The 14046-nt window shown below is 39.4% G+C and overlaps 1 protein-coding gene across 3 annotated transcripts in view; it reads right to left on the reverse strand.

Moving 5' to 3' along the window:
- vps13a (vacuolar protein sorting 13 homolog A) overlaps positions 1-14046 on the reverse strand; it is a 39357-nt gene that overhangs the window by 4924 nt on the left and 20387 nt on the right. For 2 of the 3 annotated variants that reach the window (XM_083912517.1, XM_083912516.1), the window contains exons 46-70: positions 13317-13477; positions 12853-12956; positions 11883-12213; positions 11011-11147; positions 10485-10779; positions 9900-10004; positions 9611-9757; positions 9144-9275; positions 8333-8466; positions 7307-7375; positions 5962-6094; positions 5410-5467; positions 5052-5223; positions 4568-4721; positions 4254-4400; positions 4032-4113; positions 3861-3930; positions 3486-3600; positions 2627-2740; positions 1526-1671; positions 1328-1409; positions 1051-1164; positions 787-862; positions 362-525; positions 88-133 (exon numbers count right to left, since the gene is read on the reverse strand). In XM_083912517.1, coding sequence (XP_083768643.1) covers positions 88-133; positions 362-525; positions 787-862; positions 1051-1164; positions 1328-1409; positions 1526-1671; positions 2627-2740; positions 3486-3600; positions 3861-3930; positions 4032-4113; positions 4254-4400; positions 4568-4721; positions 5052-5223; positions 5410-5467; positions 5962-6094; positions 7307-7375; positions 8333-8466; positions 9144-9275; positions 9611-9757; positions 9900-10004; positions 10485-10779; positions 11011-11147; positions 11883-12213; positions 12853-12956; positions 13317-13477 — 3288 coding nt within the window. The remainder of the gene's footprint in view (positions 1-87; positions 134-361; positions 526-786; positions 863-1050; positions 1165-1327; positions 1410-1525; positions 1672-2626; positions 2741-3485; positions 3601-3860; positions 3931-4031; positions 4114-4253; positions 4401-4567; positions 4722-5051; positions 5224-5409; positions 5468-5961; positions 6095-7306; positions 7376-8332; positions 8467-9143; positions 9276-9610; positions 9758-9899; positions 10005-10484; positions 10780-11010; positions 11148-11882; positions 12214-12852; positions 12957-13316; positions 13478-14046) is intronic. The other variant, XM_083912518.1, reaches the window with a different exon arrangement.

Genomic DNA, 14046 nt, shown 5'->3' on the forward strand with positions numbered 1-14046 from the left:
ATGCTGTTATTTCGGCCATTCAATTTTTATATCAGCAGTCACCAAATGTTATCACTAAAATCTGTATGAGGGGCCAATTCAACATACCTTTAATAGGTTTGGTAACAATCCCTGTGATACCACTGACAAAACCCTGAAAGAACAAAACAACAATATTACCAAGTTGCAGCAATTCATTCATTACGGCAGACCCTCTTACAGGCCAGAGACAAATCTACATAATTCTTCTCACTAGTTGTACTGTTTAAATTATTGAACAAGAGTTGCAAGAGAAAGGTCATTACTATATATTCTTACACTAAAAAACATGTGTTGTCAAGAGTATATTTTTCCGCTGATTAACGAAAGTGTGCGTACGTACAGACACTAATCCCTTTCCACCCCTGGTCAGGCCCTCTCTCAGACCACTGGGTTGTTTGTTCATAGCCTCTCGTCTCTTCTGCTGGTATTCCTCGTCCATTGTTATGGCAGCAACACCCTTTGCCATGGCACCTGTGATCCTGGAGGCCGCACCTGCTATACCCCCTGTTAGGTAGATACAAGCCTTTATAGTTACAGCACTCTTAAATATGTCTATTTCTTCTTAAAACTGTTACTATGACCTATTGCTTCATCTCCTGTTACATATAGAAGAACAAACAACACTGAACACCACCAAAAAGATCATCACAAACCATACAACCATCCCACAGACACACACATACAAGCCTAAGAAAGCATTATTCTGTTTTTTCCCATAAGGACCAGACAAATTTTTACAGATTTTTATATAAGCCGTATTCTTACCTACAGCTCCTCCCACCAGAGCCTTCACCCCAAGAGCCATTCCTTCCACAAACTCCTCAGGCCCCTGTATGGCTCCCTGGGAAAGCACAGATTACAATTAAACAGGAAGAAGACATGAAGACATTGTCTATTTTAATAGCTGTTCAAGACAAGGTATCATGTAAATGTTCACCTTAAATAATGAGCACTAAACTTTAACTTTTTTAATGCCGCAACATTGATACTCTATTTTAGCACTCATCAGCACTTGTATTACATTCCTACCTGATAAGGCTCATAGAAGAAAGCTTCCACTCCCTCAGACAGTCCTCGGATCAGTCCAAAAGGATTTCCAAGTACATCCAGGCCCAGCACTAGCACGTACATCTGTTTAATAGCCTGAAATAATAACGGGTAAGATGAGTCGTAGCCACCCCCTGGTTAGTTTAATTCTGAAAGTTTTGATACATAATGTCCAGAGGGATATAAAAACTGTAATACATGAAAACACTTCTAGAGTGTTAAGAGTGATTATAGCATTGTTATTGTGCATGTGTGTTACCTGCTTTGAATAATGTCTGATGACCTCCCATTGTAGTTGCTGGGTGGTACAAAACTGGAAGGTCAACTCAAAGAAGGCCAGCCTGAAATCAGTGACAGGATCAGTCAAGTAGCAGGGACTCCTCCGACAGCAAATCACACAAAAATAAATGAATGCTAGTAACTGTGTGTGAGTGATATGTTTTCTGTGTGTTCGTACTTGAAGACGACATCCTGCACATCAGTGAGTGTGGCACCGATACTCTTCAGCAGCAAGTTGAGGGACTGGACAGGAATGAGTTCTGTATCCCGCTTCTCTTTCAGGCCGTCTTCTCCTCCTGTACTCAGAGAGAAACTCAGGTGCAGCTGCAAATGAAAAAAAAACATGACTAAGTTTCTGGTGTTAAGCTCACAGCAGAAATGTGCTCTCTAGCTGAGTCTTGTGACTATATGTTGATGCAGATTTATTTGTGTTTCTTTTCATTTCAACAATAAATACTTTGCTTTTTTTTATCATTGTAGTTTTGTTCTAGAGATTTCAATATTGGACTCAATATTGGACTTCGCACCATTGGCTCCTCAGCCAATCACATACACCAAATGTCTTAAACTGCGGTTCCTCTCGTACTAAGCGGGATTACTATTGCAACAACACTCAAAAAATTGCTGCTCAATATTTTTTCACCATTTTTATAATCATAGAATTATCCATCCATCCATCCATCCATCCATTTTCATCCCCTTATCCAAGGCTGGGTCGCATGTGACCCCGAGGTGTTCCCAGGCCAGACGAGATCTATAATCTCTCCAGCTCGCTCTGGGTCTACCCCGAGGTCTCTTACCAGTTGGACTGCCTGGAGAACCTCTAATGGGTTGTGCTCAGGAGGTAACCTGATCAGATGTCTGAACCACCTCAACAGGCCCCCTTTACCACGAAGGAGCAGCAGCAACTTCGAGGAGGAATGGAGGAAACTAATTTCAGCCTCTCGTATATGCAGTCTCGTTCTTTCAGTCACTACCCAAAGCTCATGACCACAGGTGAGGGCTGTAATGTAGATGGACTGGTAAACTGAGAGCCTGCCTTCTGCCCCCAGCTCCCTCTTCACCACAACACTCCGGTACAAAAACTGCATCACTGCTGACACTGCAACAAACTGCCTGTCCATCTCACGCTCCATTTTTCTCCTCACTCATAAGACCCTGAAAAACTTCTTTGCTTAGGGCAGAAACTCACTCCTAACCAGGAATTACAACATGAACTACGTACAAATATATACATACACGGTCTATGATAAACACACACAGTGCGTACTGTACAAACCTTGATGGGGGAAATGTGGAAGTACTCATAGAGGCTGATAGGAGAGGTGTCAGCAGCAGAGGAATGGTTTAGTTCTGTCTTTATGTACTCTATGTCCTTCTCAAACAGTTCCACCTAGAGGATTAAGACAAACACAATTAAACTGGCACAGAAAACAAAAGTCAGAACGGATCTCAATGAGTCTTGAGGTCAGTGAAGATTGAACTTATGTATCACGGATTCTGAACAAAACACTGGTTCTGTAAAAGTGTAATTCCAGCACAAAATCAGCCAATGGTCTTTTTTGGCACTTGTATACATCAAATAAGCCATCAAGTTTTTTTCATGTATAAACTACAAATGGAAAAATCCGGTAGCTAAAAGCCGGGCGTAAAATAACCACAAACCTCTGCGGTAGCATGATAAGAGTCCTTACACATAAAAAGAAGCATCAATATCAATGGGCTCCTTCCTTTAGGATTGCAGCTGGTAATCGACTTGGACTTTACTACGGGAGGAGGTGGTACCGGGGCCAGTTGGTTAGTCTTTCAAAACACTCTTTTAATAAACTCCAGGTTCGCTAACTACGTTGTTGGTGCTTCGTTTTATGTGTAAGGGCTCTCATGCTACAGCAGAGGTTTGGGTGTTATTTTGAGCAGTATTAGTGGTTAAAAAAGACGTTTTAATGTCTTCACCGTACTGCCCCGAGCTAATCAGTGTTAACTGTAGCCACGTCTGGCTGTTAGCGGCTCTACCAGATTTCTTTGTTTCTCCGTTGTCTTGATGGCTTACTTGATGTATGTAAGTGCTGAAACAGACCATGGCATGATTTTGCGCTGGAATTACACTTTAACTGTCTTTGGATATGTGAGTGTCTGACCTCCTGTTCTGAGCTTGTGATGCTGGCATTCTCAGGTGTGAACAGGTCCAGGATGGCGTAGAGGAAGCCCAGATCGAGCTTTAGATCCATCTCTTGAATCAGCACCTTGAAGTACCTGAGGGGGACAAACATTCCCATCACTATTTTAGAGCAAAACTCATAAAACATAATCCAAGAACTGTATGCCAGAATGTGGCTAAAATGGAAACCAGTTCAAATATGAATGTTTTCGGGGCACTGGGATCAAAATCAGAGTATAAAATTATTGGATTATCAGAACGGAGCACAAATACAGTACTGTGCAACCCAACAAACAAAGACAGCAGGGAAGCACAGGAGGTAAAGTGAGAGAAGAATCAAATGAAAAACAATTACTTGATGCGAGAGATATCAGAGTGTCCTGCTGTTCTGGTTACAATGCTGATATCAGTTAGAGGTTTGGGTTCTGTAAGAAAAGTACAAATAAAATAATATTTTAGAATGAAATACTGAATACAAGCAGCACACACTCATTTTAAAAATGACTTACAAAGTGGATTAACAGACCTGCATCCATGGTGATTGATTTCGGCAGTTTTACAGGGTAAAAAACATAGGGAAAGATGGCTCCTGGTAGCTGATTCTGGATCTGTAGGGGGAAAGGATGTATAGTTGAAGCTAGTTAACTAAGGACTCAAGGACTTGATAAGCAAATGCTGAGGAAGTCATTCAAATAAATTGTAGACCTATAATACAGACAGATTTTCTATATATTTGACTCCTTTTCACCTGAATGCGGTGGATTTGGACACGGTAGGCACTCTGTCGTGGGGAGACGCTGTACTCCACCTTCACCCCAGGCAGGAAGTGCCTCCTGAGAGGAGCTTCACATGGCTGCAGCATCCGCATATCCAAGCCATTGGGTGTAAAGGACACCTGGATTGACAATGACAAAAACCACCATGCTTTAAAAAAGTAGGCCTGCAACTAAAGCTTATTGTTTACATGAAAAGGACAGCTTTCTTTGTTAACCATTTTCAAATTTTATTAATCACTTTTTAGATCAGACCAGGAAACTGAATAAACATTATTTAGTCTCTCACCTGGAAGTTGTTCTCCAGGTCAACGATGGCATTGTCTACAGGTCCAGACTCAGTGTACTCTTTGAAGCTGTTCTCCAGCATCTCAGCTTCTTTGGTGCTCAGAGTCTTCCAGCGACTCTTCTTCTTAGGCTTTAATTCCCACACCACATCAGAGCTGTGACAAGAAAAGAGAAACCAAAGAGAGTAAAATCATTGCATGGTATATAGCTGCAGCATAACCTGGAGAGGCCTAACATCATACAAATACATATGCATCTTACTGAAGTATTATAATCACATGATTTGTAGGTAAAAAGTTCTGTTGCTACTTCAATCAAAACAATTAAATTTCATCTGAGTCTATGATGGCTGTGGCTGGATGTTTTCACACAATTGAACTGCATAACAGAGACTTGTCATCAATATCTATGCCATAACATGAACCACGCCCAGTTTTGTCCTTTATTACATTTGTACACATATATGTATTTTGCTAGTTATCTACCTTGTGATCCCAATAAAGGAGACCTCCTGGCTGCTGCTGTTGTTGACCAGAGAGACGCCCACGTTCTGTAGCGACAGGATGATTTCCTGCTCGGCAAGCTGCGCCTTCTCGCTCTCACCGAGTAGCTTGTAGATACATTGCTCCTCAGTGAACAGTACGACACGCTGGAGACCTTTGGATCAACAATAAATAAAAATTTTTTAGCAAGTGCGTTCTCACTACATGGCAACATTCAAACACTGGCAATAAACTAGCAATTGTGAAGATTATTTAAAGTAAATTAAAGACTGTGCAAATCAAAGTTGCATAATACATTTAATAGGTCTGGGCATTTAATTTCAAGCTCAATGTACTTTACCTTCATAAAAGGAGATCACAAACAATTTCCCCTCACTGTTCATGTCCTCATGCAGGTCCTGAAGATGCAAGCACACACACCAACTCCATTTAAATAGACTCAGACAGACGTACACGTCATTACAAAACATAAACGATTTGACATCACATACTGCCACTATAAAAATTGCCTCTATGAAAAATTTGAGACTATATTTCAAAAAGTGAGCTGCAGATAACATGCAACACAGTTAAATATACACTATGTCAGTAATAATACATATTAGCATAGAGCCACTAAGTTGGTAGTTATGGAGACTGTATCTATTAAATGACCTTATTGTTATCATATGCTTTAGCTAACAACTCTCGATCATCTTGTTTGTTTGTTTTCAAAACTGTTGTTGGGCATAGTTAAAGTACTGAGTGTGATATCTACAAGCTCCTTTAGACCTAGAAGGTAAACATTTTTGCTTTAATGATGAAAGCAGACCGGCTCCTGCTATCCATTGAAAAGGCAGAGTCAGAAGCACCTTTTGACAAGGTGAGAAGTTGATCTGATAGAGCACAGTACCTCCTCACTCTTCAGCTTCCCACTGTAGGTACCACACTTCCAGAAAAGCTCTCTGGAACCAGTGGGTTCAGTCCAGGTGTAGTGCACAGCTCTCCCAGCCTCCAGCTCCTCCTGCTCCGCCTCCTTCTGAGAGCTGCACGCACCCAGACACACATGCCAGTACATATCAGTAACATTACTTATGACTACTAAAGACCAAAAAATTAAATTCCACTGATTTGAGATGACAGAAAAATAACACAACGGTACAGAAAAACAGAGGACAATATAACGGAGCCCAGCCACCAAGAATATACCGCCAAAACAGCCATCCAATCCAAAGTACCTGTCTGACAGAATAGACAAACAGTTCCCATCAACAGACAGAAAATGACAACGATGGCCAAACACAGAAAAGTCCCCAATACCTCCAAAGCAGAGATACTGTTTAAAATATGCATGTTCACTCTGATACCGATCTTGATTCGGACGAGACAAAAGCAGACATAAGAAAATGAAACAAGTCAAAAGCTACAGATGGAGATGGAAAATAAGGGAATACTAGTCAAAGCAACATTACTACTGTAAGAAGCAAGAGGTGTGATCCCGCTGTGCAGAATCCCAGCCAGTCAGCAGCATTCAAAGCTAGTATTTCTACAAGGTTGTGGAAAGGTATCAAGGTTTAACACTTGAAAAAATGGGTTTAGATGTCCAACCTGCTCCTTTTAATCTACCCCATGGTCCTTTAACAGTTTAGATGAGTCTACATTTCTAGCAGATCAATAATATCAGATGAATAATTAAGCAGGTCCTTTTAAAATATATAATTTGAGTGTGACAAAGTGGATGTCAGTTTTGAAACATACAGTATAAACAAAGTGTAAGGAATTTTTGTGATACACATATTTAAATGGAGCACAGTAATGTCTTATGATATCATTTTTAACAAGGCTAATACAGTATTTATTTCTCATGGGTAAGGGTGAGGAGCAGATTACACAGACAAACCAGAATCAGAGCTGTAGCAGTCTTCTTTGACTTATCTTTACCTGCACTCTTGATCTGACCACACTCTGCACGCAAGTGTGCTGTCACATTGAGGTGACTGTGACGTTAGCCTTATAATAATACACAAATTCATTATTACGTGCAGCATCATTTGTGTGCCTGCCCCATAAATCATTTTTTTTAAAGAGTATTTTGGATCCTTCTTGATTTTCATGCTATTCTTAATTCTTCCACCTGGTGTCATCCTTGTTTCCCTCCCTCATTTTGCATTAGCTAGTCATTCTACTCGCCATGTGAGGCAGTCTTTTGCTGAGTTCAGAGTGTGTCAGAACAGTTTCCCCTTTTTATATTTTTCTACCTGTCCTCCTCCACTGAGAAGGAGAGGTCGAGTATCTCGTCAGCCACCCACGTGGATTCTGTCCGGGCGCTGCATGACCCACAACACAAAAACATAAATCATCTATCAGCAAAAATAAACACTGTAAGTTAGCATTAACTAAACGACTTAAGAATTTAAACCGGTCAAGGGTGCTGCAAAAAAGAGAAGCATGTCATTATTTGGCAAATATGCAAAATACATATCAATGAAATGGTGAATGTTGTGCATGAGGAAATGCTATATCCTCTTTTGGTAAAAATGAAAACCTGCTGTTTAGAAAGTGAGTCATAAATAAATAAATAAATACTTAATTTAAAAAATAATACATCTGAGGAAGAAATAAGCAAAAAATAAAATGAAAATAAAACAGAGTGAATGAATAGACATGGCACGTCTGGCAAAACGTCCTTCTTTGATTTTTGAGATTTTCTATTTACACTTGATTGGGCACTTCTTTCTCTCAGGGCCAGTGTAGCACATCAAAACATGATTCAAAAGAAACTTGGACCACAAAAGCAGATTTAAAGACAACAATCACGCTAAAGAATCAATTTAAATTTTAGGAAATAAATAAAGAGAAAATGTTTTGCGCGCATTAACTGAAGATAACAGGTTCCAATCAAACAGAATTTCCTACAAAGGTTTGTTTTAGTATAAGATTAACTTCACCAAAATGATGTGATGTCAATCCATCATGAGTAAATACTTAAAAAACATCTCACTCATTTTCTCATTCACTCTTGGTCTTAGTCAGTTCCATTATTAAGCCGCCCACCAACTGTAATTTTCCATTTCTGTGGTTTTAAAACCTACATCAGTATCACGTTTGATAACACAATGAACCATGGAGACATGCTTCATCTCTCATGTTAGATATCCAACTTTCTCCTCCCCAGTCTGCACCTCTATTCATAAATATATCCCACCCAGTAAGTATTTAGTGCTGACAAAACTTAATAGTTTCAATTTGTTTATTTTTTTCTGACTGTCCTTCTTTTTTCTCACCTCTGATGGAACTGCAGAGTCTGGTCTTTTGTGTGGTTGATAATGAGGAAAGGGGCTGCGCCGTCGTGATACTCAGAGAATCGAATTGTGGCCGAGTGTTCTGATAAGTTCACATCTACAGCGATCCCACCCACCTGCGGAAAAAAAAAAACATACATCAGTCTACAAACTGGAATAAATGCTGCGTCTGAAATAGCATACTATGCACAACATACTCAATATGTATATTATCGCTCAACATACTTTTGTGTGAATAAAATGTGGTATATATCTTTGTGGAGGCATTAAGCTATAATTTCCTGAGAGCCTGGTTGGAGACACATAACCATGGTAAACCTGTGCCAACTTGCGCCAACCTCAGCTCTACAGCTTCAAGTTTAGGGTGTGAATTACTGGCAAAAGGAAAGCAACTAGTACAATGGTAGCAGGTGACAATATCACTGATTTTTAGTGTTTAAATTTTAGCTTTATTTCCGTTACAGAGCTGTCTTGGTCGCTGTCTATTTGTTATGAACATTGTCATCACTACTGTGTCCAGTGAGCCATATTTCACAGGAAGGAGAATGCAATTCATGTATAGTACTTAAAAATCTCACATACTGTTTTAGCCTACTAGATAGTATAGGATTTCGGAGGCAACCATAGTATGAGGGTGTCTTAAATGTTCTGCAAGTCAATGTGAGTACATGTCATCAGGATTAGATATACATGAACATCAACTATCACAGATGATAACAAGGTCTTAATACACTACAGCTTGTAACAAATTACTTAACAGGAAGGGACAACACTTGTGTTTGTGTGTACTTACAGAGTTGTCCAGATGTAGCAATAGGCAATTTTCTGGTCGTGTGAAGTCAATAGTCTGAGGAGGCAATAAACAACCTTCTACTTTGATCTTTACCCGCTTGGTGTCATTCTCAGGCCAGAAGGGAATGGCTGACTAAATGTGGAGAAAAAAAAAGATCAATAACACTGTTCAGTAAGGGTCTCATCTGCAAATGTTACACAGTAAATCATTCAGTATTTGAAAAACACAACCTGTACATCTATAATCAGTAAAATCCTACTCCAGACGTTTAATTTATAGTAAAAAATGAATTGAAATGTTTAACGTGTCAAGCATAATTGTACTTGATGGTAGTGAGAGTGAAAACCATATGATATATTATTCATTTGTTGCTGCCATGTTAGTGAATGTATACAGCATTTAAGTACAGTATAATTCACAGGCTGCAAGGAAAGACAGATGTAAACAAGAACAGTTTTGGCTCTGACCTGTTCTGGCTGAGCCTCGGTCCAGTTTTCCTGGCCCTCTTCACATATAAAGACGCTGTGCTTGGTTCTATTGACCAGCATGTAAAATGGCACGAAGGACACCATGCGGGTCAGACTGAAACTGCTTGCGTCAATCTTCACACCAACCTGAGGTCAGACAGGCATCACACAAAAGACTGTGAACTTATTCAATAACAAAACCTGCCTTAGTTACATACAAAAGTCATTTATATCTCCATTCAATACATCTGGCACAAACACATTTGACGTTCTCTGTGGGAAATCTTACCAGGTAATCTTTGTATCGGCCTTTACATTTGACATCTCCATGGCTGCCAACTGTATCCAGGGAGAAATCATCAGAGAGTTCACTGTCTGAGATCATGAGACGGACCTAAGGGGTTGAAAAGAATGACAGAAATAAAAAAAAGAGGGTATGGATATTAATCTTTGGATCATCTCACTATTCCAGAGTTTAAGCTAAGACATACTTACTTCAAGTTGGCCTTAAAGCTAGAGTATTTTTCCCGTTGGTGATAGGATGTCTTTAACTAATTAATTAAATGATTTAATTAAAAAACCTGTCTAATTATTTCTACAATATCCCTCTGATGTTCTTCTACAGTGACTCTTCTAATGCAAAAGGATGTCTTCAACACATGTGCGTATTTAAGACAAATGGTTATTTGTGAAAATGAATGTGATTTCAAAGATATGACTATCATTTCTCAATTCTCACTTATGATTTGAAGAAACTTCAGAACCCTAAGCCATAAAGCTGCATCATGTCCACAATTGTGCTAATAAAGAAGAGATATAAAATAGAAAACAACAAATAACCTTTTTCTTTTAATTAACTTTAATACCCTCTTACCTTGTTGTTTTTCAGGAAGTAACGAGGCTTGAAGGAGAAGAGCAGGGGCATGTCATAGTCCAGGGGGTGTTTACGGTGGATATCATCAGCCTTGTACTGCAGCAACCTGCCTGTCTTGTTCACCATCCAATATGGTGAGTGGATAGCAACCACAGTTTGTCCCTGGTCATATTTAACATGCACTGCTATATCCAACTCAGCCTTCTTCATCTCCGTCCCTTCACCATCGTCTTCGTTATTTTCTCTTAGAGACTTGAACACTATGAAGGTGATCTCTTCCTGGTCACTTTGGAGACTGTACGACAGGATGAGTTGTTAATTCAAATCAGAAATGTAGCAGAAAGCAAGTGATTTTAGATTTGCCCGTTATATCTTGAGGATGATGATGATTAATATATAGGTATATATATATATATATATATATATATATGTATATAAATAACATGAATACATTTTCGTAATAACAGAAGAAAACACTATCAACAGGAAAGTAAATCATCAACAATGAATGAAATCGTAGTCAAACCTATACTCAGAAGACCAGTCCTGAGCCAAGTAGTCTAGTAGGCAGAGGTCAAGACTTGATTGGTTTATGACTGCAGTGTGAAGCTGGGCAGAGTGGCCTGGTTCGAGAGTGGCCTCAGGAGCAGAGACTCCACTGTCCTGTTGAGCAGCAGGCAGAGAGGGACACTGAATTTAACAGTAAATCTGGAGTATCAGATTTTAGGAAGATCATTGGCTGAAAAGCACAGCACTAATTCTGATAAAATTCTGAAGAAAAAAAACCCAGAACAAAGCAATACCCTAACTTAATTTGATGACAAACCATGACATGATATTGCTCTTACAAATCAGAGTACACGAGCACTCAAGATTGTACACATTACTACTCCATTTTCCAAAGCATAGTATATTTTAGGACTTTTAGGTTTTCTTTTTTCCAGGTAGCAATGTGGTTGCAAGCAGAGACTGTGTTATTATTTTGTTGTTGACGCATTCATTACTGCTTAAACATCTGTGATCTGACAAATGTCTTTAAAACAAAATGCATTAAAACTTGTGGTGTTAAAAATATAAACCAGGAGATAAACAATAAGCTAAGATGATGCTGTGAAATTTTTTAGGTTATAGCTTACATTAAAAATGTTGCTGTTAAGTAGCTAACACTCAAGTCTCAAATGTCAATGTCCTGACAAAGTAAAAATGATCCTTACGGTAAAACAAATTACTATATGAAATATCCACTGTGATAGAAAACCTATGATTCAGCAACTAGTATACGAGTATAGTAGTCTCTGCAAATAGATCTTAACATTATTTAAATGAACTACAATAAACCATTGACTACAGTTTGGAAAAATTTTCAATCTACAATGGCCCACCTGAGACACACCCTACCTTAAGTTTGTAAGAGATGGGGTAAGGCAGCAGATTGCGTAACAGGATGGAAGGCCACAGGTGAAGCACAAAGGGCACATCAAAGTTTTCCCCAACACCTCCAGTGTGTTTGAATGTCACAGAATCTCTTAATGGCACCATGTTGACTATCAGCACACCACCCTGATCTCCACGGCGATGGCAGGTCTGCTGGAGGCGCATCTCATGCTGCTGGTGTGTCTCAGGCTGCTGGTTGTGGATGTCTTCGTAACTGAAGCCCTCTGAGCACTCAAACTGCTCATCCTGATTGTCAGCATCCTCCTCTGTTATTGGCTGAAGGCTCAGCTCAGATCTGAGAGGGGCAGCAGAGAGCAGGCATGGGTCAAAGAATGTGTACTATAGGTGCGTTTCAGGAACTGTGCAGGCGCATCTTTGCATGGGCTTGCGGCCGGGTTGCATTCTGACCAGTGGTCCTTTGCTGCATGCTCCCTCTCCCTTTCTCATTTACACACAAACACACCGTACAGCAAGCGGGGTACAAGTCTGTTTGTCAACAAAACCATTTTACAGTGCCCAGCATTTTTAGTATTTTCATTCATGTTACTTGTACATAAGATGAGGATGTGAATCATACGGGCCACCTTAATTCAAACTGCAACTATAGTGTATTCCTCACTTTGAGAAAGAGCAGCGCGCAGCTGTAATACTGATCAGCTGATCAATGGCGATCGAAACCCATTCAGAGTGATACGTCACCTCCGTAGTCTCGCAAATCTCTCTCTGGCCTTTTTTTGTAATGAAAACACAGTGAGAGAAAGGCCATTTGAGAGGGCGTGCCCTGAAACTTTCAAAGCGGTCACATTTTACCCTAATGTAAACACGCCTTATGTTAGTGGGAGTGAGAACAAGAGAGACAGAGGAAAAGAGAGACAAAAAGAGACAGTATAAAGAAGTAAGTGTGGACATGCAGACTTCGTGTGTTTGCTCTCACCTATATGAGTCCAGAGGCACACAGAACTCTTCAGTAGGGAGAGCTGTACCCAGACATGTGGATCCTTCAAAAACTTTAAATGGGATCGAGAAATGATTGATGATCTGTAAAAAAAGGAGATAGATCATTTATTATTATTTCAATTAGATCTCTAATTCTGTTCTATTTTAATACATAACGTTTTACCTCTACTGGGATTGCTGCTTATTATCATATATTTTAAAGACAATTAAAAAAATAGGAGTGGTTTTGATGTAATCTGGAAAGAACCACATATCTTGATAAATGATGTGCCTGGCTAATTGACATCACTACACATCTAATTAACTGAAAGAATGAAGTTTATAAGAGATCCAGTAGGGGAACAACGTACCTTGAAGGAAAAGTGTTTTTTATATTCTACAACATATCATGGAATATTATTTGCAGATAATATATTAAACATAAGATAATCAGTGTAGTACCTGGAAAGGAGAGCGGATCTTGATGTACTTGCTGCCCTCCACAGAGTAAATCTGACAGACCAGGAAACGAGTAACTCCTGAGTCTTTGTGCACTACACTGTACATTCCTCTGCCCACCTTGATCAGGGGGATCACACTGGCTGAGGTGTGGCCCATTGGAGCTGGAGAGGGCAGAGGAAATAAGAGTGTATATGCATTTGACATCAAATATTTTATTTTGACATTTTTCTTTTATTAGTTTGATGATGATAAGTAACAAGAATTAAATAAGAGGGAGAGGGGATGGATGGCCATATTCAAATATAAAAACACACAACATCAATAAGGTCATCTTTAAAAAATGATAATTTATATTTTGTGCTTTTACTTCATTGTAAAGTCAAGCTGACTGCCCAGTTGTAACATTGTTGGCCAATGATCTAAAAGTAAATTGTTTGAGAGATAGAAATACAAATTGAGTTTACCGTTTAGTCTGTTTGTATAACTAAACGGGGTTGGCGGTAATGGTGATATTGCAACAACTAATTGATGTGATCGACATGTGCATATCACAGACTGTATGTAAAGATGGACAATATGTCTTCACCTCTTCCCACTGTACAAAAGTGAAGCCAAAATACCCGGATACGAGGGCAGCCATCTTCTAATATTGCAACCAGAGTATGCGCTGTAGTGGTACCATCCATATACGTACTCGCGTTTCACCCAATTTTTATAGCATCAAATAACT

The sequence above is a fragment of the Echiichthys vipera genome, assembly GCF_963691815.1.
Source record: "Echiichthys vipera genome assembly, chromosome: 4".
Classification (NCBI taxonomy): Eukaryota; Metazoa; Chordata; class Actinopteri; order Perciformes; family Trachinidae; genus Echiichthys; species Echiichthys vipera.